The sequence below is a fragment of the Pavona decussata genome, unplaced genomic scaffold (assembly GCF_977016875.1).
Source record: "Pavona decussata unplaced genomic scaffold, jaPavDecu1.1 SCAFFOLD_238, whole genome shotgun sequence".
In the NCBI taxonomy this organism is placed as follows: Eukaryota; Metazoa; Cnidaria; class Anthozoa; order Scleractinia; family Agariciidae; genus Pavona; species Pavona decussata.
This window is the reverse complement of record NW_028145643.1, coordinates 1,810,902-1,836,782: the sequence shown is the minus strand read 5'-3', so window position 1 is coordinate 1,836,782 and position 25,881 is coordinate 1,810,902. Positions and strand designations below refer to the sequence as shown.

General features: G+C 39.2%; 2 protein-coding genes across 5 annotated transcripts in view; both read left to right on the top strand.

Annotated features, from left to right (window-relative positions):
* LOC146457716 (E3 ubiquitin-protein ligase TRIM45-like) overlaps positions 1 to 7,562 on the top strand; it is a 29,259-nt gene extending 21,697 nt beyond the window's left edge. For 3 of the 4 annotated variants that reach the window (XM_085091672.1, XM_085091674.1, XM_085091675.1), the window contains 6 exons: positions 174 to 333; positions 1,842 to 1,907; positions 2,847 to 3,179; positions 3,687 to 3,828; positions 3,941 to 4,062; positions 5,116 to 7,562. In XM_085091672.1, the coding sequence (XP_084947798.1) occupies positions 174 to 333; positions 1,842 to 1,907; positions 2,847 to 3,179; positions 3,687 to 3,828; positions 3,941 to 4,062; positions 5,116 to 5,418 (1,126 nt within the window). In that variant the 3' untranslated portion in view covers positions 5,419 to 7,562. The remainder of the gene's footprint in view (positions 1 to 173; positions 334 to 1,841; positions 1,908 to 2,846; positions 3,180 to 3,686; positions 3,829 to 3,940; positions 4,063 to 5,115) is intronic. The other variant, XM_085091673.1, reaches the window with a different exon arrangement.
* A 9,033-nt stretch (positions 7,563 to 16,595) lies between these two features.
* Positions 16,596 to 22,427, top strand: LOC146457715 (uncharacterized). Its single transcript, XM_085091710.1, has 3 exons — positions 16,596 to 16,943; positions 17,251 to 17,321; positions 18,029 to 22,427. Exons 1-3 carry the CDS (start codon positions 16,698 to 16,700, stop codon positions 21,735 to 21,737), a joined length of 4,026 nt encoding a protein of 1,341 aa, XP_084947836.1. The 5' UTR covers positions 16,596 to 16,697; the 3' UTR covers positions 21,738 to 22,427.
* Positions 22,428 to 25,881: the final 3,454 nt, after the last annotated feature.

Genomic DNA, 25,881 nt, shown 5'->3' with positions numbered 1-25,881 from the left:
TTGTTGAATATGAGATGATTATAGCCAACTCGGTGCTACGTGCCTCATTGACTATCTCAGATCATATCATATCATATCCAACGCGCGCTTGTAGAATAACTGTTAATTATGTGAATGCAAGAGAGCACACAATAAGCCCTTGGTGATGTTTAACCATGTTATGATATGTTTAGTGACCACAGTGGGGCCCAGTGCACTGGCGGCGGTGAAGATGTATTGGTTGATGTGTACACTTCAGACGGGAGAACAGTGCCTGCAGAAGTAAGACCGCTTGGCTCCTACCCAGGCTCTGCCGCATCACATGCCCTCACGCGCCAGTACAACTCACAAAATGTTAGCATTTAATTTCAGATTCACATGGCATGCACAGTGATAATTCATGCGAAAGATAATTTCAATGTTTCTTGGCTTTTGTCAGTCATGTCAGCTTGTTTGGCGATGTTTCTCAAGTCAATATGTTTTGTGTTTTGCACACAGTGGCCACACTATCCGGCGCTATTGTCGCGAAATTTTTCCTGCGTGATGAACCGACAATTGTTTCGTTGGAGGCCACTTTTTTCACCCGCACAGTACTTGTTGTATGTCAAAAGCACCTTGTAATATTCATTTTTGTCTTCGATATCCTGTAGTCTTATTTAATTTTATATTCCACTGAGCTCATGACCAGGAAAACGCACCTTTGAAACTACTTACGTCCAAATTGATCATTCTTTTTAGAATAATTCCGGGAGAATGGACTATCCTAGGATCCCGCTTTAAATCACGAAATCGAGCCAAGTTAGAGACAACCAATTCAGCTAGCGAAATAGAAACTGTGCTGGCGAATGAGTCACTTGACGAAAATTGAGATCAAGGTCGGATATAAACATCTCTATCAGGTCACCGAATTCGGTGAGACTGAATAAGTCAGAGTCGTCTTTGGTCATGGGCTACAGTTGTTTTATGTGATGTACCCCTACTCTCTTTACGATTTTTGCTACATTGTATTCTTGTAGATCCAAATTTTTAACTAGAAGTATGTACGTGTTTAAACTGCCCTTTTTGGTGGGGGAGGGGGGGGGGGGGTGGGGGGAGGAAGGTGATTGGGGGTAAACAGTAAACTCCTAGATGGTTGAGTACATGGTTTGGACTTGAAGCAGTTTTCATTTAAGCGTCGTAAAAGCCAAGGCCAAAGTAATTACTGTGACCAATCAGAAGAGACACGACCAACGCCATGGGCCAATCAGAAGTCCAGGAAAATAAATGTAATCGGCGCCAAGCGCGGGAAAACGTGTTCGCGCCACGATTGCTTTTGGTTTTCTTCTCATTGGTTGAGAAATTGGCGCGAATTTTGCAAACAAATCATAGAACATATCGAAGCAAAACCACTGAAAGCAGACACGAATTTCTTTCGAGACGCAATTGAAAACCGCTCTACAAGTCAGAGTAGTCGTAATTGTTAGCGACATTAACATCTCAAAAACCAGAGTTGAGTGGAAGCCCTGTTAAGAGTTAGCTGTTTTAAATCTAATCGAGCAAGATCATTTCACCAAAGGGTTCGCAGATTGGGATATGTTAAGTACACGCGCCAGAGACTCTTGTAATTCCTGAAAGTGTAGACTGTATTTTTAAGTTTTAATTAGGCAAAGAGGGATTACTGCCTTTTCAACCCTATCCTTGAATCCATCCCAAAAAGTCAAATGTGCTTCTAACAAAATCGGATCGGTTGTTTCTGGATTATATATCTATCTCATGATTAATATGATAATGAAAATCGAACATCACGTTAATTGTATGGATTCAGTTCTTTTGTTGTGTTCTTTCTAACCAAGTTTTTCTCTCTTTTGTGTGACCCCCGAAAGGTTGAAGACAACAGAAATGGTTCCTACGGCGTAACTTACAGCCCGACAAGCGCTGGGATGCATAAAGTAAGTCACCTCACCTATTTTTCGCTCTTCTACTATAGTTGCTCTCGTTTTCCACAGACACAAGAATTTTTTATAACATCCATCTTACCTAAGATGTCAGAACAAGAATCTGAAGGTTTTCTAAGCTCTGTGAGTGTGGCGGAATCCCGTAAACCAAACATATAGTAAATACAGGAGCCCGTCACCTAAAGAGAACCACTGCTATATATTCGTGTCACTGTGTTTCCATAAACCTATCTATTTTTAGACTGGAGTCTCACAGAAATAGAATCCCATGAGAGCCTTGCTAAGCCAATCACAAGCTTTGTGTAATTTTAACGGGGACGGAATTTGAGAATTTGGAATTTGTGGGAAATAATAATCTACAGATGATGTTACACGAGACAACTTTTCTCGACGATTTTTAACGCAACATAAGGCGCGGACAACTTTTAATGCAACATTTTATCACGGAAACGCGTTGCGCTGTTACAAGATAACAACTTTGAAGGCAGCAATGTTGCGTTAAAAAGCATCCCGTGTAACATCACGCTCAAAATCTATCTAACATTAAACCAATCTGTGTGTGAAAGCCGGCCGTGAGATAGGCTTAGTATGGAACTTGTTTGCTCCGACTAATGAGCTCCTGGTAAAATAGAATATCACAAGAAACGGATTCTATACCCTGGACTCAAAATAGTTGTTTTTTCTTTCTTTTTGCTCAGATGAAACTAAATTAAGAAGTAACTTGCGAATCGATATCGTTGGCTACAATTTTGTTTTATAGAAAAGAAGAAAAGCAACAAAATCTCTGGGATCAGGCTACAGATTTAGTTTCGTTTGGGAAGTCGTTTTTCCTCCATAGTTACGGTTCTTAACACAAAGAAGGCTGAAATTATGCTGACCTAATCAGCAAACAAAGAGTGCCAAAATTGTTTCATTTTATTGTTTTATTTTCAGGTTTCAGTGACAGTCCGAGACAAGCATATCCAAGGAAGCCCTTTCAAAGTAAATGTTGTCAACACTGGTGAAGCTTATCTCAAATTTGGCAAGAAGGGAACCGAGATAGCCGAGTTCAATGGCATATTCGGCGTGGCTGTTGATGATGAAGGTCATATAATCATCACGGATTGTCACAACCATAGGGTACAAGTGTTCAATCAGAACGGCGGCTTCATGTTCCAGTTTGGACGCAAGGGCGAGGGTAGTGGACAGTTCCAGTGCCCCACAGGGGTGGGAGTGGATCCTGATGGACGAATTGTTGTTTGCGAAAGACTTGGAAGCAGAATACAGGTACAGTGTACGAACACGATGGAGAGGTTTTCACTCAAGCGCTGAAAGTAATTGTCATTTTGCTTCAGTTTTGTTTTACCACTTACTGTGATTTCCAAACTCGCGCCTTTTTCTTAATTTGAATTCTGACTGGCTTATTGCGCTGTTTGCGTCTGTTGTGCAAAGTAATAACTTTGGTTTTCGTTTTACGAAACTCAAATGAAAACCGCCCTATATAACGGTGTTACAATAACTATAAACAAGAGAATATTGCATTTTTGTAATACAAAGGACAATTTCAACATGTTCAAACTGAAAGACGAACCAATTAACGAACAATATGGAATCTCAAAGCCGAACGTTTGACTGATTTTAAAAACTTCAAGATCGCGGACGTTTCTTACGGCTTGATTGGTGGTTTTGCTCTTTCATTGTTTTGAAACATCAAGTTTGTGTTGAATGGTTTCTCCTCCATGATTTGTTTGACCCATTTCTCTGTAAACAAGATCATTCTTTATTACTCTCCAGATATTTGACCGAGATGGAATGTTCCTTCACAAGTTCAACGTCCCAGATCTGAAGGCCTCCACGCTGGCGGTGGACGCCAACAGAAGAATCATTGTTGCTGACTCAGCAAATCGCTGTATTCACGTCATTTCATTGGACACAGGTTAACATTTTTCCTCTGATCTCTCTCAATTGGCTCACAAACAAAAACATTATCTCCATTTTTCTATTTTTCGTTTGCTGTAATATGAAATTTTAAACTTTTTTCTTTTCAGGCCAGTCATTTAAGTTTGGTTCATTTGGTGATGGCAATGGTGAACTGAATTACCCTTGTTATGTGGCAGTCAATTCTCAGGGACACATCATTGTGTCTGACATGCACAGTCATCGTATTCAGGTAAGTATAAATAATAAATAATAAATAATAAATAATAAATAAATAAATCACCTTTATTTACCTTCGGCAGTGTTTATAGCACAAGTGCTAGTGGGACCGAGCATTAAACTAATATAATAAAATAATACAAATTGAAAATAACAGTTAAAAATCCCAACTGGCAGGAGGCAGACCAGCTGGCTATTTACAAGCGCGTCCGAGGAGTTGAACTCGGGGCTACCGAGAAACAACTCCAGCTATCGGTCAGGGCGGGACTTGAACCCAGGACCACCGGATTTCAAGTCCGGCGCCCTAACCACTCGACCACGCTGCCTGCCTTGTCTGTGTACCTTCAGTTTACAGTGTGCTAAGTTTAAAAATAGGCGTTCTAGTTTGTGGACAATCTTTAAGAGCTAGACACACCAAAAGAATTTTTGATTAGGAGTTCTTACCTCGTTTACGTCGAGAAACCCTAAGGGTCAGTTATTAAAAGACAGTTTAGACGGTGTTTAAACAAAACCACCTTCTAGGCCATTTTCAATTTTGCCAACAATCATATCTAAACACTGTCTACTGCCTACGGTAACGAGAAGTCTTGCATCCCAGACTAGAAAACTATTTATCTACTTAAAACATACCTCTTATAAAGAGATTTGGAGGCCTCACTGATTTCTTAAGCCGCGGCCTAAGTTAGACTGTTTAAATAATTGGCCATAAGAATTAAAGGCTGGACTGCGTAGTGACATGTCGAAAATGCAAATCTCACTCCAGGCCAGCGCACGTTAAAAAATGACAAAACCAGAAAGCGCTATGACACTAGATGCCATTTTTCCAATCTGAAAAAGCAAGTTGATAGCCTAATAGGAGATTTTTTGTTCCATGCATAGCAGTTACGGACACAAGGTGCAATATTGTGCACAATTAAACAGTAACGCAAGTTTTCCTCCCCATTCTACTGTACGGTCTGACTTCTGTGATGCTATGTTGACCAACTTTTAGGAGTGACGCAGTACAATTCAAGAACACCAGTCAGATAATAACCGCTAAACCAGTATAACTACGTTCTATTTTCAGGTATTTGATCCTCGCGGCCGATTTATGTTCAATTTTGGCCGCAAGGGTAGTCAGGATGGGGAATTAATGCGCCCCACAGGGGTGGCCGTGAGTCATGATGGTAGCATCATAGTCGCTGACAGAGACAATCATCGCATTCAAGTCTTCTCTAGTGAAGGCCGCTTTATCACAAAGTTTGGTACTAAGGGGGATGGTGACGGGCAGTTGAACGATCCTCATGGTCTCGCACTGACTCCTGAGGGGAATATAGTCGTCGCAGACTTTCGTAATAATCGTGTTCAACTGTTTGGCCAACCGGCGTGAAAACGTCTCAAGTGACACAAGTGCGCGCACACCAGAAGAACTCGGAGTAGAAAGTGAGGACAGAAAAAGTAGTGTTGTCAGCTAGGAAGCTCTCATACTTTCATTATAATATTGTACACTCCGCCATTGCTGTTGGTGGGAAATATTTCGACACTTTATTTAATCTAATACCGACTCGTGGTTTTCGTTATCATTTAGAAGATAGGAATGTGATATGAAAGACATTTGGCCAGCCACTTCGTTTCCTTGTGAAGAGATTCTATACTGATGAGGGTATAGCGAATTTAAGCCAGCACAGGGTAATTTTTCTGAGTATAACCCAATTATTCTATTCTTTACCCATATAGAGACAATACCGAATCGAGGAAAGGGTGGAAGGTAATACGAAGTGACTGTGAACCTTTAAGAAATTTTGAAGAAGCGACTTACGGTGCCAGAATGCCGTTTAAAGAGTGTCGATCCAATTCATTTCTAACTGTAGGAGATGCAAAAGCAAAACGTTTCACTTTTGATCGGTTTAGGAAGCGTTGTTACAAATCTCGATCTTATTCATAACCTAATAATGGCACCGCAAACCTTATTTGGTACCAAAACTATCAAGGAATTGAACGACATACAACGGTGTCAGTTTTGAACAGGAGTACCCCTCACCCCTCCCTCCCCCCCCCCCCCCCTTTCAAGCAGGGTGTACTGGTCATGTCATCTGTCTATGCATCTCTTCTCATAGATCTTAGTTTTCGAAATAAGAATTAAAGACAAAACGACTACAGAAGAAATAATCGAGCACCCTTACGTCTTCAGAGGACGTTACGTGGTAGTACCATATTTAAATATTAAGATTTTCTTTTATATTTTTAATATTAAACACACTACAACTGACCCCCGCATTGCTTTCGTTTGAAAAACAACGACAAAAACAAAAACAAAAACAAAAAAGGAGAAAAACTAAAACAGATCAAGAAAGCGAACTTTCTCTAAGTTCCAAAAATGTCATGACCTTTTTTATATAGATATTTATTTTTAGTGGTGAAAATTTTTTTGGGACTTTTCTTTATAAACCAGCTTTTGTTTAACATTTTTTTAGTCACCAACATCGGAATTCCCTTATTGTGAGATGTGTCTTTCGTTAAAATTCTCGACAACACATTTCTATGACAATTTTGTTAACAGCCGAACAGTTTGTTGGCCGCTATTAACACTATTTATGCCTGCCTACTTTGGCCATTAAATTATTGAGCCTGTGGGGTTTTGGCGGGTTTATTTTCTCGCCCAATCAGATGCTAAACCAGAGCCAGGTGATTTTGGCCCACATGTTGTTTCTCATGTTCATAATTACTTCAGTAAAGGACCTTGGTTTCTTCTTTTTCCCGGATGGGTTGTCATTCGCGACAATGGATTAAAACTACTAAAAAAAAAAACGCACTGTAAAATAAAGTGTTTCAACTGTAAACAGTTCAAACCCGTATATCAGAAAATGAATGTTGCATTTGTAAATCGCAATTTAATTAAGCGGATGCTTAACCCACAATTGACAGACGTTATTTTTATGAGATCAATAAAAATTAAGTTGTAGATTTTTTTATTTTCTTTTTACAAACACTTTTACGAGAAAAATTTAATATAATGATTTTACCTGTTACAATACACCAGGCGTTACGCCTCATAAATTTTCCTGGCCGATTAATTTCGCAAATCTGGAAGCCGGGATATTTGGACAGTTTTCTTAAATTTTCGGCTTCTTCCTCATCACAGGAAATCAAGTTTGCACTGATTGGCGATAGATTAAACACAACCTCGTGAATTTAGGACGTTTTTCGAACTGCGATACTTTTTGTTTCTTTTCTTCAATTTAGCAGAAAAGATATCGAGAAAATCGCAAAATGGGACGTCGCTAAAATTTCTTGTGATGAGATAGAGGTAAATGCTTTTCACTAAGGATAGTTCTACTAACCTACAAGTAACATATTGCAAACAAGAAGACTATTGGTTATATGAAATGTTTGCCTTACAGGTTTTGACAGAGGTCTTTAGAAATAAAGCCTTTGACAAATACACTTGTAAACGGTCTTAGTCTTATTGAATAAACAGAAAAGTTCATCAATGGCTGCCGGTTTGAGAAAAATAAAGCTTCATTGTCAATGTGATTGTCCCAATGTTGTAGTGTTTATCACGCTCGACCAGTTCAAGCCCGCCATCAAGTAACCGAGGAGGAGTGGGTTTGATTACCTTTCTTTTTTATGTACGCTATACATGTCTTTGCACTGTTTATTGAAATAATTATTCACTTTTTCGATTATCATTGGCCTTAATGAGAACTAAAATGTTCTGGGAGCCCCAGCGTTACAGAAGCTTGTCTCGTAACAGTTTCCGCCAGTTCATGGTAGATCCCTTTCTTGGTAGGAAAGCGAGAAAAAAAGGAAATGGGAATGTAGGGTTGCAGTTTAGTCCTCCATTGTAGAAGTTGAGCAAGTATCAGATTAGCCAAAACAAGTGAAGAACTACACACGGAAGGGATTAATATCTTGTCAGATTTAGATGTTCAACCAATATTTAAGACTTTACCTTAACTGACACACCCCGGATATCCCCTAGTCCACACTTGTACCAACACTCTCTGATAGGTGAGCCGTGCAACTCATTTTCCTTTATACTGTGATACAAATTCAAAATAAAATCTACAATACAAATTATTTTGCTTGTCGAAGACCCAGACATTTTGTCCAGCCAAGTGACAGCTATTGTTTTGAAAGGACGCTAAGTAGTATTTTGTTTGCATAACATAAAATGACCTTTTTTGATTAGTGCTTAGCAACGACCAATGAGAATTATCGGTTTAGTGAGATAAAAGTTAGGATTGCCTTTATTCCGCTCAGCGAGGGAAAGAGTAGCTTCTACACATGCGTTGTAAAGCGAATAGACTGATTAAAATACAGTAAAAACCCGCGTAAAAGAACCTAGGTTTTAAGAACCTTTTAGGCTAAATTTTTTATTTTAAGCTCCCTCCACATAAGAACTTATTAAGGCTAAAATTTTAAGTTAGATTCATATCCGTGGAGTTGCTATAAAAGTGTATAGGTAGAAACTGCTGAATTAAGATCATCGTCTGATTATATTTAAAAGTAACTTGACATAACATTTTTTTTCTTTCAAGCTAAAGTACTGTGTTGTATGTCTATTGTGTTTACCATTCAAATAATTCCTCAAGTATTGGCAAGAATAGTACTCTTCTTGTATCAAAGAAAGGTTTCTGACCATCTCCGACTCTGTGAGAATCACAAAATATTAAATATAAAACATAAAAGTATATCCCAATAAATAATGGCAAAGTATCAAAACAAAGTAAGTTCCCAATGGGTAATGCTTCAGCTTCTCAAGTCAATGTGAGATCATTTAAAGTGATAGATCCTTTGAGATACAGCATATCAATTGTTTTTGCTTGTGGCTGATAGATATATATGAACAATGAGCATTTTTTTTTTTATCTTGTTGAGCCGGCTTTCTGTGACCCGCTGGGCTAGAGCCATACAGTTTTAAATTTTGTGTTCATTTCTCCTCATTGCTTATGAGAGCGTCACAGAGCTGAGAACTCCAAAAAAGGCAATACTGTAGGTGGATTGCTTGGGATTGGTTATGAATGTACTGTATCTGTCTCCTGATTTGTCCCAAGATTTTCTTGGTATCAACTTTGAAATGGCATTTCAGAGAACTGACTACGTGTTTGTTTTAGCATATGTTTTGTTAAGGACATGCCTGCAGTGTACTGCCTTTATGCATTATGGCATAAATGATTTATATTGTATTATGAGATGATATTTATGATATATTTAAATTAGTTTCATATGAAAATATAAGAACCTATTTTAAAGACCTTGGTAGCCTAGATTTGCTTTAAGTACCATTTATATAAGAACCTGCAGGTTCTTATACGCGGGTTTTTACTGTAGTTTAACTCAGTCAAGTCTACTGATAGTTCGTCAGTGATCATCCTTAGTGGACGGGTCAAGGTTCACAAAATGCTCAGCCAATGAACAGTAATTAGCACGTTGCACAGTTCACTTGTCCTAACCGCTTGCGTTCAGTGTTTCATACCTTTTGTCATATGTTTGTGATTGGGCATTCAGCAACAAGACTGAGAAAAGCACGCGCACTCATAGCATAAGCTAATTACATCATTTGAATGCATTTGCCATGTAACATTTGTGCAGCATCATAACTATCAAATTTTTGGTTACACGAATAGGCAAGGAGACACTGAAGAGATTACCGTAACTGCCTCAGAATTTTTCGACCAACACACAAAACAAGTTACACATACTACAAAATAAAAATGAGCTATCATTTCAAGAAATGTCATTTCGTCTTGTTAAGGTCAAGGTTAAATTTCGATCCTGGAAATCATTTTACTGGCTTGACCTCTTGGTTCTTGTTTCAGGGTAATGTCCTCTTGTAACTACGTTCAGGATTGGCTTTTTTCTTTTCATTTTATTGGTATGTGTGACTTGTTGGTTATTTTAAACTTGAACAAACCATGTAAAGGTGGTTTGCAACCAATCCCTGGAGACGGTATGGCGGCCATGGGGGATGACAAAACAAAAGGTTCTGTCATCCAACATGGCTACCAGACCATTGTCTTTTGGATCTCTAGGGATTGGTTGCAAACCATCTATACATGTATCATGGCATGTGCTGTGTTACCGACAGGTGAATGGTTTTCCATGGGAATACAAGTAAATACTGCGAAAGTTGATCGAACTCATCAGCCACATGGATTTTCCCGCGGAACAAGCCGGAGAGCTTGCTTTCTCCACTCCTGTTAGAGCCTCTGCATTCTCGTCCCCAGAGCCTTTTGGCTTGCGCAAAAGAGAAGGCTCTGGGGTCAAGAGTGAGCCTCTACGACTGTCTCGTCGCAGTTATATCCGTCACATCACAGTTGCATGTCAGATTGCACTTCAATTCATTCTAGTGGGTCACGAACTTTGTTCTATTCAGAAACCACTCTATAGTGGGCCAGAAGACCTTCGCACATGAATACAACCAAATTAAAGTGAAATATGATTGAGACGGAAAGACACCATAGTAGAACTTCCTCAGTCTTCCATTGCCTGGTCCCTGTACGGCTTTTTCCCAGGCCCTCACGGTCAATTCTTCTTTTTTTCGGTGACGTAACCTAGGCGAACCTGAACGGACCACGTGGTCCGAGATGAAAGAAAGAGAGAGTCCTAGAAACTACATGTAGGCAAAGTCTTCCATTAGCGTTGGCATCGGAATCCCAGGGGTGGAGCTTAATATTCTCGACAATAACTATTTGTGAACTCTTGTACATAATTTTACTATTGTTCTCACTGTTTCAATATTTATTTGGTTCCATAAATAAATGGTTTGGTGGAAGGAAGTCAAACGTTTGTGCGGTTTCAACTCCAACCCGGGGAACGTTTCTAGTCAAATCCATATTGAAGGAATTGAAAATCTTAGTGACCAGGATCTTGCAAACGCAATCAACAAGGCCTTTCTTGAACCTCTTGAAGAATATCGCTTGCCCCAGCCGCTGACCAAACTTCGTATTGACGAGGACTCGCCTGAGTCGGAAATGCGTATTTTTAAGTTATTAGCTGCGTTAAACCCCTCTAAGGCGTGTGGTCCAGACAAGATACCAAACTGGATGCTCAAGGAGTATGCTGAACTTTTGTCCTTCCCAATCAGCAGAATCATCAATCTCTCCTTAAAAGAGCAGTCTCTTCCGAAGATCTGGAAATTCGCGGACGTATCTCCTCTACCTAAGGTGAAGCCGGTTGAAGACCTGAAGAAACAGCTCAGACCTATCTCCCTTACTCCATGTCTGTCGAAGGTCGCAGAAGAGTGCGTGGTTCACGATTACGTAAAACCTGCAGTTCTAGATGAGCTCGACTTAAGCCAATATGGGGCTGTTCCCAATTCCTCAACTACTCAGGCACTGATACACATGCTTCACAACTGGTCCAAGGAAACTGATGGCAACGGCGCTACAGTTAGAACTATTCTCTTTGATTATAAAAAAGCGTTTGACTTTATAGATCATAGAATACTTGTAGAGAAATTGTGTAGGTTAAATCTTCCCACAAGAATTATCAATTGGATCATAGATTTCCTTTCTAATCGTTCCCAAAGGATCAAACTATCTGAGGGCTGTTACTCCGAGTGGGGTTCAGTGCCCTCTGGGGTTCCTCAGGGAACAAAACTAGGCCCGTGGCTATTCCTTGTACTCATAAATGATTTAGATGTTGATAATTTAGCTAATGTATGGAAATATGTCGACGATACGACCGCATCAGAAGTCGTTGCCAAGGGCAAACGAAGTCATGCCCAGGAGATTGCGGACAAGGTTGCCGAGTGGTCTACGCAGAACAGAGTCAAACTCAATAGCGACAAGTGTAAGGAGCTCAGGATATCTTTTGCAAAAGATGAGCCCCAGTTTGCGTCTATCGTAGTAGATGGTAAAGAACTAGAGAGGGTGACTAGTGCTAAACTACTGGGTTTGACCATATCGAGCAACCTTACGTGGAACGAACATGTTAGTGACGTCATAAAGAAAGCGTCTGTATTTCTTAGTGCAGTTAAAGAGATCAAGAGTTCCTCGGCAGGACATGTCCACCTTTTACACTGCTTGTATACGCTCTGTTCTTACGTACGCAGCGCCTGTCTTTTTTTACGCCCTGCCAAAGTACCTAAAAGACGAGTTGGTGCGTGTCGAAAAGCGGGCCATGTCTATAATATGCTCAGGACTACCCTACCAGGAGGCCATCGAACTAGTGAACATTGTCCCCATTGCAGATTTCATCACGGGGCTATGCACTAATGCTTTTGACACCATTATTAAGGACCCAGAACACCGTCAGAGCTGGTTAATACCATTTAGTGGACCGTCACGTTACACTCTAAGGTGCAACAGGCGTTTTACCGTACCCAAATGCAAGACAGATCGTTTTAGAAATAGTTTTATTATTAGATCCTGTATTGATAATGTATATATATAGATTCTTAGTTTCCCTTTTTATCATATTTTTTATATCTTTATTTATTGTACCTAGTTTTATACGTACTTTTTATCGATTTTATTAATTGTAAATACGCAATTCAGCCTTCGGGCTGCCATGTATTGATTATTAAACTATCTATCTATCTATCTAAATGGATCAAAAAAGGTCAGTTTGACCGTTAGAACGACAAGTCACGTTAATAAAAAACTTTTGAATGCAGAGGTCCATACAACGCTGGAATTAAACTTGCTGGTAATTTTGCCGGATCTCTCTTGTGAAAGACCTCGTGTCAGGCGTCACTTGAACGTGAAAATACAAAACTGAATGTAAGGCTGGCACTACGGCAAAGGGCAGATTTATCTGTGGCCAATATTTCGACTAATAGAATTAGTCTTCCTCAGGGCCAGAGCTATACTGAAGGAAAATATAGTAACGGCTCCTTAAATTAAAGTTTGAAAAATACATGGAAAAAAATGATTGGCTAATACATGATCTGAAGACAGCGTACTTGTAAATATGAGATAACAACTGGCACCTTCCACTGCAAATCCACTCATGGATGTCTCACTTGCCCTTACATTGACAATGCAAGAACTTCGTACACTTTTAGCAACACCGGTGAAACAAGACAAATAAAGCAACATATAACCTGTAATTCTACTAACCTTACATATATGATTGAATGTAAAAAATGTAAAAAACAGTATATAGGGGAAACCAAACGCACGATCCGTGAAAGGTTCACAGAACGCAGACAAGCGACGAACAATCCACGTCACGCCAACTCTACAGCAGCAGTCCCTACACACTTCAACTTACCAGGTCACTCTTCTGCGGACATGCGACTCACCCCTCTCGAACTACAACCCACCATCAATGCCTCCTGCCGTAAGGCATGCGAGGCTTTTCTAATTTATAGAGGGAAAACATTATCTCCAGAAGGCATTAACAGGAAAAACGAACGCTGAACCTTGATTATACACTTCTATATTTTTGTTATCTCATATTTACAAGTACGCTGTCTTCATGCACACTAAAAATTAAAGTGTTTTATTACAAATGGGAAAATGTAAAATTACACTTCTTTTAAGTGTAAAATGTTACACTGAAATTACAAAGTAATGTTACACCAGTTCTTGGGTAATTTTACACCGCGTTTCAGTGTAAAAAAATATGTATTTTTTTTGGGAATAATAACACACAGTGTAAAGTGTATTTTTACACTTTTTTAGATTGAAACACAATACACAAATTTGAAGTTTACTATTACACCAATAGCAGGGTAAATTTACAGTTCTGTGAGGGTAGTTTTATTCTCGCAAAGTATAAAATAACACAGATTCTGACATAATTGTTTGAACATGTTATGCACCATTATTTGGTGTAATATTACCCTTCTTTCTCGCTTTCATTACACTAGTTTAATGTGTAATTTTACACTTTGCAAAGTAGTATAACACCCTTGTTACACCATTTTGCGTGTAATTATACAATCCCTTTGAGTGTTAAACTACACTGTTGGACTGTGTGTAAAAATACACACCAAAAAAAGGCTGCCGGGGCTGGCAAGGATTTTACACTTGTTTTGGTGTAATAATACACTTTAATTTTTAGTGTGTGTCATGTATTAGCCAATCATTTTTTCCATGTATTTTTTCAAACTTTAATTTTAGGGGCCGTTACTATATTTTTGTTATCTCATATTTACAAGTACGCTGTCTTCATATCATGTATTAGCCAATCATTTTTTTCCAAGTATTTTTCAAACTTTAATTTAAGGAGCCGTTACTATATTTTCCTTCAGTATATCTCTGGCCCTGAGGAAGACTAATTCTATTAGTCGAAATATTGGCCACAAATAAATTTGCCCTTTGCCGTAATGCCAGCCTTGCATTCAGTTTTGCATTTTCACGTTAATAAAACTGTATGTTATGTTACCGCCAATGGGTTCAATCTGTTTCATGATTCATATTAAGGTAAAACCATTGGTTCACTTCTGTGTGAATTCAATCGACTTTGTGAAAAGAGAAGGTTATCGCTCGATCCTAATCAGGAAATTATTCAGTTTTCACAATAAATTATCCTGTAGGTGACATCCTTGAAATAAGGTGGTCTGATGTCTCAATCTGATGCCTCAAGAACTGGTAAATAAAATAGCTAGCCCCTTGGTCACCCCCGAAGATGAAGATGACAGCAGTCTCGATAAGGACAACATGTCTGATGCTGTATTTGAAAGCGCAAATCTGTTCTGAAATTTACAATAGAGAAACTGGGTGAAGAACATAAATCACTTTTAATACTTGTGGCACAATGGTCTGCTGACGATGGTGACGCGTAACCTGTCGACCCCATCACCTGATGAAGACTAGCAGTAAGCGGTCGATACGTTGCGGACCACAGCCAGGGACTACATCGTGAGACAAGCAAATCATACTGATTGTTTCCAGTGAATCTGAAGAGGTTGCAATCTACTAAATCTAGTAAAGGTGCGTAACTGCTCTGTTTTATTTACAGGAACGAAACATGCGTTATTCTTATGCATCACTTCACATATACCCCTTGCACAGGCTGAATGAACTTTGTGACATGCGCAGCAGTCAACTTTGAAGCTTAAAAGTGAAACTTGAGGTATCATCTAACAGAGGGGGTGGAGAAGAGTAAGTATGCGTAGTTTTGTGTGTTAATGCCATGGATAATAGCTTTTAAGAAGATTGTTTGTAAAATTCCGGACTGGGTATCCTGTGGCTCTTTGGTTAAAATAAAGAATGGCGCCGTACGGCCACACCCACCGTCTTTGTTTATCAACCAATCACATCGCAACTTTTCATTTTTATCGTCTTTTATTGAAACCGTTTATTTCCAATTTTTACATAGCTTTTTGCCGCCCCTGTAAAAGGTTAGCATTGTCTAACCGAAATATTGGGCAATAAAATTATTTTAACTGTCCGATCAGCCTTGCATTTAATTCTAATTTTGTTTGCTGAAGCGAGATTTCAGTTCTCGGAAAATTATGTCCAGTTAAGGTAACGCCACTGTTCGCTTCCATTACTGTACCCATGCACTGAATCTGTTGGGAGTGTTTTCCCGATTCCGATATCTACTGCAAATACACCGACGTTGTTCTGTTAAGACCTCTCCGTACATGCGTTCGAACAGCGAATGGTCGCATTGGTTCCAAAAGTTTCTTTGTACAAATGAAGCTCAAATATGTGAGAAGTTGTCACGGTGTGCCTCAGTCCATTGTTTTAGTGTATGTATGTCCCAGCTCCATTCTTCTTCATTCGAGTAAAAGCGTTCGTCGAGTCATTTGTGATACTTTGGATCCCTTTTATATTTTAACCTTAAACGACCTGAAGAGGAATTTACGGCTGTAACTTCTCTCTGCCGAAGAGAAGCGACAGCCGCAAGGACGTGTGCATTTACAGGTTACACATGCCTTATTACTGGGAAAAGCGAGAATTTTAAAAATTCGCGTTAATTTAAGCCACGTTAATTTTTAGAATTTAGAAAAAAAGCCTTGTTTTATTAGGATGGAGATCCGCCGGTCACATGGGCACTGTGATGTTGGTCAGATTCCTTCGCTTGATCCCTTTTTGCATTTCATTTTCCTTCAGTAATTTTCCTATAATTTGCGTTAATTTCCAATACCTTAGTTAACACGAGCGTTAATTTCCTATAATAATATAAGGTATATCCGCATCACATCATTCTAGCCTTGACCAACCACGGAGACCAAGCGAAAGATAGTGGGGACGAGGCGCAAGTCGAAACGAGGCAGGAAAAAAAATCGACGAAGGAAAGTACCAAGGAAAAGTAAGAGCAAATACAAGGGATTTTGCGATTTTTTTCAACGTCCGTTCAACTTGTCTCCAAGATGAACGTTGAACACACAGTCGTTTTTTTTTTTTGGGGGGGGGGGGGAGAGTGATACGACGGCCCGTAAAAACGACTGTGTGGGAGAGGACATGGGGGAGTATAATGGGAGAAGAGAATAGGTATTTCGTTAGCTTTTCTTTACAAAAATATGTTCAGACCTTCATAGAGAATAAAATATTCATTTTTCGTTTCCTTTGACATCAACTCGCTTTAAAATTTGAAATGAGCTTTGAAAGGTTTAGAATCTAAACAACAAGTGCCCCACATCTCCAGACTTGGGCGGTCCTTTCACGTGACTTCCAGAACGCCACACCTAGCGTGATTTCTAATCAACCTGATTATTCACCCTGCGGCGCGGATGATCATTCGCGTCGTTAGCAGGGAACCACAATGGATACTTTTAAAGAGTATTTGCTGTCAAAGTACTTCAGTTCTTTTGGTTACGTTGTAGCTGCTTTTCACGTCCCAGCGTTAGTAACATTTGCAGCAGTCACAGGGCAGCTAAGAACAAGCGAACGAAGAACCAACCTCGTTCCCAGGGTCTCTCTTCTTCCCGCCCCAGCGAGAGAGAGAGAGACCCTGGGTGAAGCTGGTCACGTGGCACCCAAAATCTGGGTGCTTGACACAATTAGCCGTTAGGGAGGGGTAGTAAAGTATGTAGTTGTTGCTTTCTCAGAAGGACGGAGAAGCCAGCTACGAACTTTACGACAACAAGCGATTTTGCAACCAAGCATTTTTACATCGCACACCCACTTGAGACCTGAAAGAGGTTCACGTTTCTTCCACTCAGGTAGAGTGTTGTTAATCCAAAAGAATTATTTTAAAAACAGTCGTTTCGGGACGCCAGAGGGAAACCGACAGACGATGGGGGACGCTTGAGTCAAAACCTAAACAGGCATGGTGATTAGAACAGAAGTATCGTTGGCTTTACGCCTTTTAACAGAGCTCCAAATGGGGTGAAATGGGAAAGAAGATCAATTTTAGTATTGCCGAATGGAACACCAAGAATTTTCGGCAATAGAATGTGAGCAGGCGAAGTGCTCAGAAATACCAACGGACTGAAGCAAGCCGCGTGTGAATATAATTCAAAGGTACTTTTCATCTTAGTTTATTCCCTATGTCCTTGACTTAAAGACGTAGTTGAACGGAAAATATTGAGCTCAGAGCGCTGATTGTGATCGAAAACAATGTATTTATTCACAGGAAATCGGTGACCAAATATATATTCAATATTGTGCTTCGCAAATTACATGTAAATAAACAGAATACTGAACAAGAAGAATGTATTTGTATTTTCTTGGGTGATGAATTATTATGAACTAAATTTCATTTTATAGAGCAAAAGATGTACTCATTACCTCAGTTTAAGCTCGAATAAATGCTATTTCTGGTACAATTCATGGAATCAGTTCCAACTAGTGTAGAGTTGTAGAGTTTATGATCAACCTCTGCTTCATTGACCGTTTGAAATTCCCTAGATTGTACTTAATATACGATTTTTGCAGACGGCATGAAACTGCACCAAATCTCTCGCATTTTGCTTGCTTAAAATCGCACCCGCTTGAAAATCTCTGATCGACTCTTGCGAATAAAATAATTGAGCGAGTATACCCGACTGGGGAGAAGTTTGTCGTGTGCTGTCACGTGACAAGGTTCAACCAGGGTCTCTCTCTCTCGCTGGGGCGGGAAGAAGAGAGACCCTGGGAACGAGGTTGACGAAGAACATTTCGCTGCGATATATCCCACTGCCGCGACGACTGTCTGAGAGAATATGACGAACAGTTCAACTCTCCAATCCCACTGTTTGGATTTGCCCTGTTGTCTTTCGTTCCTCTGGTGGTTGTGTGTATAGCATACTCTTGGTGCTTTGTCAAATCGCGGGTTGATGAGATAGAAGCCGCCATGAAGCCAGACCCTGAAAACCCTCGTCCCAGGCCAAGAGTGACTACAAAGAAAGTGTTCCGTTCTTACTTCATTCATCTCGTTTTACGATTCGTCCTGGGAATTCTGTTTACAGTGCTACAGAATTTTGTGTTTTACACTGCCGACTTTCCAACAGAATTTGTTTGTGTTGTTTGTGATGCGCCATTCGTAGCAAAGCCTACAAAGCCAACAGGAAATTACACAAATTTCAACAGAACAAGAGTTGATTCATCCGCTGTGGACTGCAACAATTTTGTTGGATCTGACTACTCTAGCTTTGCCAAAGGAATTTGGATTGTGAACATTCTATTTGCACTTCTTGTATCTGGAGAAATGTGTTACCTCCTTGTGCAAGCACAAAAAGTTCAGGAGTTCACTATTGACTCCGAATTTTGCTTGAAGCACTTTTTCAACAAGAGCAGAACTCCAGTGACGCTGCGTGACTCAGTTTTCCGCCTGAAAGAGCGATTTCTCGGAGACACGGAATACTTGGAACCACTGATTGCTTCAGTGAGCGACAGCAAAAACAACAGAGCTTTAGATGATATGTTTGTTGATCTCGTAATTCACACCGGAAGAGCAGAATACAAATTTGATTACTCGTTAAAAAGGCACGAAATTTATGACATTTATTTGCGGCCTCAACATGGATCAATTGCGATTAAGAACCTTGAAGAGTTGTTTCTTCCCAACAAAGATACGCAAGATCCTCGGAAAATTCTTATTGTTGGTCGCCCAGGGGTAGGAAAGTCGATGCTCTGTACGAAACTGTTGCGTGACTTGAGCAAGGATGAAATCTTGCAGAACAGCAACAAAAATTTTAAACATTTCTTCTTGTTTGAATTTAGACATTTCAACTGTGGACCGGAAGCAGAGAAGAAGATCTCTCTAAAACAATTGCTGAGTCGTGTTATTCCAGAAAGACAAATTGACTGCGACATGTTTCAGTACATTCTTGATAACCCTGAAAGAGTGGTTCTCATATTTGATGGCTTGGACGAATTTAAACAACACATAAGCTGTTTGGAGGATGAACGGAAAGAGGCTGGAAATGGACCAACAGAAGAAATGAAGTTTGCTGCTTTGTATGTTAAATTAGTGAAGGGCAAGCAGCTTTCTGGAGCCACAATTCTAACGACTTGCAGACCAACTGTTGTACAGAGTGTTGCAACACTGAAATTCGACAGGACAGTGGAGATAATGGGATTCACACCAGAGAAAGTACAGGAATATGTACAGAAACATTGTGCTCACAACACAGAGACAATGAACAAGATATGGGAGCACATCAGCAGCAATCCAGAGTTGCTATCACTCTGCTACATTCCAGTCAACTGTTTCATTGTCTGCTTTCTTTTGGAAAAGTGCATTTCACTTGATCAACAGGATTCAGAAAGTATGTTACCAACAACTTCAACAGAGGTGTATACGGGAGCTCTGAGATTGTTTATTTTTAAGCACCATCCAGAATACAAAGGCAGACCATTGACTAAAGATTACCTCATGGGGAATGCTGCATTCTCAGATCCCATAGAACAAACTTTATGCCAAGTGGGATCATTGGCAAAAGCAGGGATAGAATCAATGCAGCTATTATTTGGATCAACAGAGGTGCAAGGAATGGAAAACTGTGGCTTGCTTCATCGTTTACCAGATAGTGAAGTGTCACCTTGTAACTATACATCTCATTTCTGTTTCATTCATTTGACCCTCCAAGAGTTCCTTGCTGCCCGAGAAATTGCTAAGATGGAACCCAGTGACCTCTGCAATTTTATCTCCTTGAATGCTTCAGATCCAAAGTGGCATGTGGTGATTCAGTTTGTGGCTGGGCTGCTCCATGGTCAGGAAAATGAAGCTCTTAACACTTTTGTCAAGATTCTCCTTGATGGATTGACAACAAACTCTACTGGAAAAAAACAAGCTCTGCTCATGTTAAAGTGTTTACATGAGTACAAGAATAACACCACTGTAAAGAAAGCAGCTTCTGAACTAGAACACAACCCTACTTTTAAGAATGAAATAGATTTATCTTTTTGTTATGTCACACCTGTTGATTGCATAGCAATTGCATATTTTGCAAAGCATCTTGGTAAACCGACTTTGTTAGACCTTAGTTATAACAGTATCACAGATCAAGGTGTATCACACCTGTGTGATGCACTAAAACATGTCAATTCTAATCTCGCTCAGTTAAACCTTAATCAAAACAGTATCACAGATAAGGGTGTATTACACCTGTGTGATGCACTGAAACATGTCAATTGTAATCTCACTCAGTTAAACCTTACTTATAACAGTATCACAGATCAAGGTGTATCACACCTGTGTGATGCACTGAAACATGTCAATTGTAATCTCACTCAGTTAAACCTTAGTCTTAACAGAATAACAGATCAAGGTGTATCACACCTGTGTGATGCACTAAAACATGTCAATTGTAAACTCACTCAGTTAGACCTTAGGCATAACAGTATAACAGATCAAGGTGTATCAGACCTGTGTGATGCACTAAAACATGTCAATTGTAAACTCACTCAGTTAGACCTTAGTAGTAACAATATAACAGATCAAGGTGTATCAGACCTGTGTGATGCACTAAAACATGTCAATTGTAAACTCACTCAGTTAGACCTTAGTGGTAACTGTATAACAGATCAAAGTGTATCGCATCTGTGTGATGCACTAAAACATGTCAATTGTAAACTCACTCAGTTAGACCTTAGTGGTAACTGTATAACAGATCAAAGTGTATCACACCTGTGTGATGCACTAAAACATGTCAATTGTAAACTCACTCAGTTAGACCTTGTTAGTAACAGTATAGCAGATCAAAGTGTATCGCATCTGTGTAATGCACTAGAACATGTCAATTGTAAACTCACTCAGTTAGACCTTAGTGATAACAGTATAGCAGATCAAAGTGTATTGCATCTGTGTAATGCACTAAAACATGTCAATTGTAAACTCACTCAGTTAGACCTTATTTTTAACAGTATAACAGATCAAGGTGTATCAGACCTGTGTGATGCACTAAAACATGTCAATTGTAAACTCACTCAGTTAAACCTTAGTCATAACAGTATAACAGATCAAAGTGTATCACATCTGTGTAATGCACTAAAACATGTCAATTGTAAACTCACTCAGTTAGACCTTAAACATGACAGTATAACAGATCAAGGTGTATCAGACCTGTGTGATGCACTAAAACATGTCAATTGTAAACTCACTCAGTTAAACCTTAGTCATAACAGTATAACAGATCAAAGTGTATCACATCTGTGTAATGCACTAAAACATGTCAATTGTAAACTCACTCAATTAGAACTTAGTTTTAACAGTATAACAGATCAAGGTGTATCACACCTGTGTGATGCACTTAAACATGTCAATTGTGAACTCCCTCATTTAAACCTTAGTCATAACAGTATAACAGATCAAGGTAGAAGGGAGCTGTTTCTGTTATCAAAAACACTCGAAGGAAACTTAGTGTATGATCTCTTTTAATGTATCTTGAGTAATAAAATATTATTAGTTGCAGTATTAAACTGTGTGATTGCCTCTGGTGATTGGGCAAGATAGAGGTTGTGCAGGGCTGCAAATGTCTCAAGATGAAGACTGTATGTGTGCAGATGATGCCAAAATAATAAACATTAATTATTATTGGCAGGAATGTTGGAAGACTAACATAATCAAAACAGTGATTAGAACAGTAGAAATTATAAAAAAATTGTAAGAAAGTAAAATTGTGAGATCAGCATCAATACCTTTATCATTCAAACAAAAGAAACAAATACTGAGCAATGCCTTTTACTTTCAAGTTGATTGATTTACTTTTGTGTATTATAAAATAATGTATTTTAGTTGAGCAATGTACAATCTATGGCTTTTGAAATTCTACATGGTGTATGTCCAGATGGTTGGCAGCTTGATTTAAATTGTTTTTGGTTATTCCTCAACATGTGGTACATTGTACCAGTTTGCCAAACTAAGACATTTGTTATGCCAGATATTATGAATGATCTACTTACCCTCAATGTCACTCAACCTCTTTACGCCAAGTGGTTGATCAGGTGTCCCCAGTGATCCTGGGCTTTTTTGACTGCTGCTGACCATAACATTTTATACTTCTGTACTTTTTTAGACCTGATGAAATTTTACTGTGTATAAATAAAGATTACTTACTTACCTACACTATCCCTAAGCTATCCCTGTTTCCTTCAATTCATCAAGCACTGTCCTCCTACACATGCTGTGTGGACATCCCTCTTCCTTTTAATCTCCCCCACCCCTCCCCCCCCCCACCTGTCTCCCTGCCCCTGCCATCCATTTTAGGGGGATTCTTGGGAAGGCTGATGGCTCCATCCTTGGATTATGCACAGGTTTGATTAAGAGTTGAACTGGCAGGAAAGAGATTAGTTCACACGGGCAAGACATTGACTTGGATACATTATTTTGTGGAAAAAGTTGGCTGACTTAAAGCTCTCTTACATGCATGCATGCTCTCTTACATGCATAATTAACTTTTCCATCACCTCTGGCATTGTACCAAAACAATTAAAAATTGCTCGAGTTATTCCTTTATTTAAATCTGGCGAGAAGGATATGTTTACGAATTACCGACCTGTGTCTGTTTTACCAGCATTCTCTTAAGGTGACTCGACCCAGTTATTTTTTGGCGGTACCACCCTACTTTAAAGCTCTCTGGTATCTCCACCTTTACATTTATCGTAAGTGTAACACATAGAATGGATAACATATAGATCAATCTACAATATAGCCAATATAGCGATCGGAGTAACTGTCACGTGGTTATAGTGCCACGCCCCTTTGAAGTCTGAGTCGAAATTCTGCTGTTGCCGGCTTTTTTTCGTGAAAATCTCTCGGCTACAAATAGTGCGCATTAGTCCCGGGGGGGGGGGGGGGTACTCCAAAAAAAATTGGGTAGGGGTGTGCAGCCCGCTTCCCAAAACCCTTACCCTATTTATGACTGAAATCTGCGATTTTCCCTACCCTATTTATGACCAAAACAGCCGAAAAACCATACCCTTTGGCGCCGCACATACCTATATAGCCCATATAAGGGAGTACCCCCCCCCCCGGGGGCATTAGTGCCTTGCGCTGAACAGAATTTTAACAAAATTGCAAAGACCCAATTCGAAATTCAGTGCTTTCCAAATTTAGGTCATAATTTATGTAAAAATGATAAGCAAACTTTGCACGATGCGGACTACGTGTAGTCGAGAGATTTTCACGAGGAAAAGCCGGCAACAGGAGAATTTCGACTCAGACCTCAAAGGGGCGTGGCACTATAACCACGTGACATTTACTCCGAACGGCAAAATTGTTTTGCTATATTGTAGATTGATACTTTGGAGCGGTTAACAACACGTCCGGAGCGGACCACTACACTAGCGCAATCAACAGTTGTGTTGTCCATTCTATGTGTTGCACTTACGATAAAAGTAAAGGTGGGGATACCAGAGAGCTTCGAAGTAGGATGGTACCGCCAAAAAATAACTGGGTTGAGTCACCTTAAAATCCTAGAGAGAGTAATGTACAATCGCCTTTTAAGGTTTCTTAATAATCACAACATTCTCTCTTACAATCAGTATGGTTTTCGCAAGCATCACTCCACCGCCTATGCTCTTACTTGCTTATATGACACTGATACTTCCGCTATTGAAAATAAGGAATGCACTGTTGGTATTTTTATAGACTTGTCCAAAGCCTTTGACACCGTTGATCATAACATTTTGATTTAAAAATTAGAGCATTATGGTGTTCGTGGCACCGGTTCCACTTAGATGGTTCGAAAGCTATCTAAGCAATAGACAACAATATGTGGAATTCAATGGTGTAAGTTCAGAGTCTTGCGAAATTAAGTGCGGGGTGCCTCAGGGTTCCATACTAGGTCCCTTATTCTTTCTACTCTATATAAATGACCAGTGTAACGTGTCAAAGGTCGTGGACTTTATTCTTTTTGCAGATGGTACAAACATATTTTTCTCCCACAAAGATTTTAACTTGCTTTTTGAAATCTTGAATTCTGAAATGCTTAAATTAACTCAATTGAGTCGAGCAAATAAACTGTTCATTAACTTTAAAAAATCAAATTTTATGGTTCTTAGACCACCCCAAAGGTGACAAACACTTGATATATCTATTCAAATTGACAACAATGTAATTGAACGTGTGAATGAAACAGTATTCTTAGGTGTTATCCTCGATGGGCATTTGTCATGGAAGCCTCACATTCTTAGCGTTTCTAGAAAAATATCAAAATCAATAGGTATTATTTATAAGTCTAGTTTTTGCCTTCCCAAAACCTCCTTACGCTCCTTGTACTATGGTCTAGTTTACCCTTACTTAATTTATTGTGTTTCTGTGCGGGGATCGACATATCAGTCTAATTTAAATCGGATTATTGTTCTGCAAAAGAAGATGATCAGAATAATATCTAAAGTTTCTTTTGATGCTCATACGAGTGTTCATTTTAAAGAAAAGGAGATTTTAAAATTCTCTGACATTTATTTATATCAAATAGGTAAATTTATGTATCTTTTTAAAAGAAGCTTACTTCCAAATTATTTTCGTGATATGTTTACTCTTGCAAGCCAGATACATTCTTATAATACAAGAAATCCCAACCTTTTCTATATACCTTATTGTCGAACTAATCTTCGAAAATTCTCAATTCGGTTTCAAGGTCATACGTTTTTCAACTCGCTAAGGCCCGGTTCAGACGCCGAACTTTTCATGAGCCGAACCTAATACCTCGACGGAATTAAGTACATGAAAAGTTCGGCGTCTGAATCAGTTGAGAACGGCTGTTTCAATTTGGAACGGCTCAGCCGGGAATTTCGGCTTTGGAACGGCTTTGATTCAGACGCCGAACTTTTCATGAGCCGAACCTAATCCATAAATTATTATAACGTATTCCAAATAAATAAAAAAAAAAAACGTTGACATTTCGATTGGTTTTGCTTCAAGTAAATTAAGTTCGGCTACTGAATCAAAAGGCGGGATTTTCGAATTAAGTTCGGCTCATGAAAAGTTCGGCGTCTGAACTGGGCAAGTGAAAGTATCAGTTTGTTTGGCAAAAGACTTAAAAAAAATCCTTCCTTCTTAGTTAAATTGACTCTTTTGTTGAGCTACACACGTTTTCTTTTTCTTCTTTCTTTTTTTTCCTTAAAAAGAAAATTTGGAATTTCCATTCAGTACCCTTAACTTGTATGGTTTATCCTATAGTTCCAGAAAGCCTATCGTTTATAAGCCCCCGGCTTCTGTAAAGGCTTCCTTTTCTTTACCACATTTGATCTTGCAAATAATTTAGTAAGAATATTGTAGTAGTAGGAATATTGTATCTTTTATGTTGTAATATTTCAGGTTAATGGCAAAATAAATGAATGAAATGAATGAAAGCAGCCAGTTTTGAAATCCTTGGCTATAACCGACACATTGCCATTTACCTTCACTTTCGTTCTCCAAAAATTTTCACCTTGTTTTTTTGGATGTCGTATTTGAAACAATATAGCCATGCTTTGACACAAATCAGCCTTTGTTGTTTCTCATTTTCTTTTACAGCATTAAGGATGCTATACCAAGTTCCATATATTTATACCTCAAATAAAGATAACCCTATTCCCCA

Bases quoted from the DNA above. Each gene is read 5' to 3' on its own strand.
- LOC146457715 (XM_085091710.1), top strand. From the start codon at position 16,698: ATGGATACTTTTAAAGAGTATTTGCTGTCAAAGTACTTCAGTTCTTTT. The intron at 16,944-17,250 runs TAGGGAGGGGTA...GCCTTTTAACAG, and splicing joins TGCTTGACACAATTAGCCGT to AGCTCCAAATGGGGTGAAAT. The intron at 17,322-18,028 runs GCAATAGAATGT...AGGTTGACGAAG, and splicing joins TGGAACACCAAGAATTTTCG to AACATTTCGCTGCGATATAT.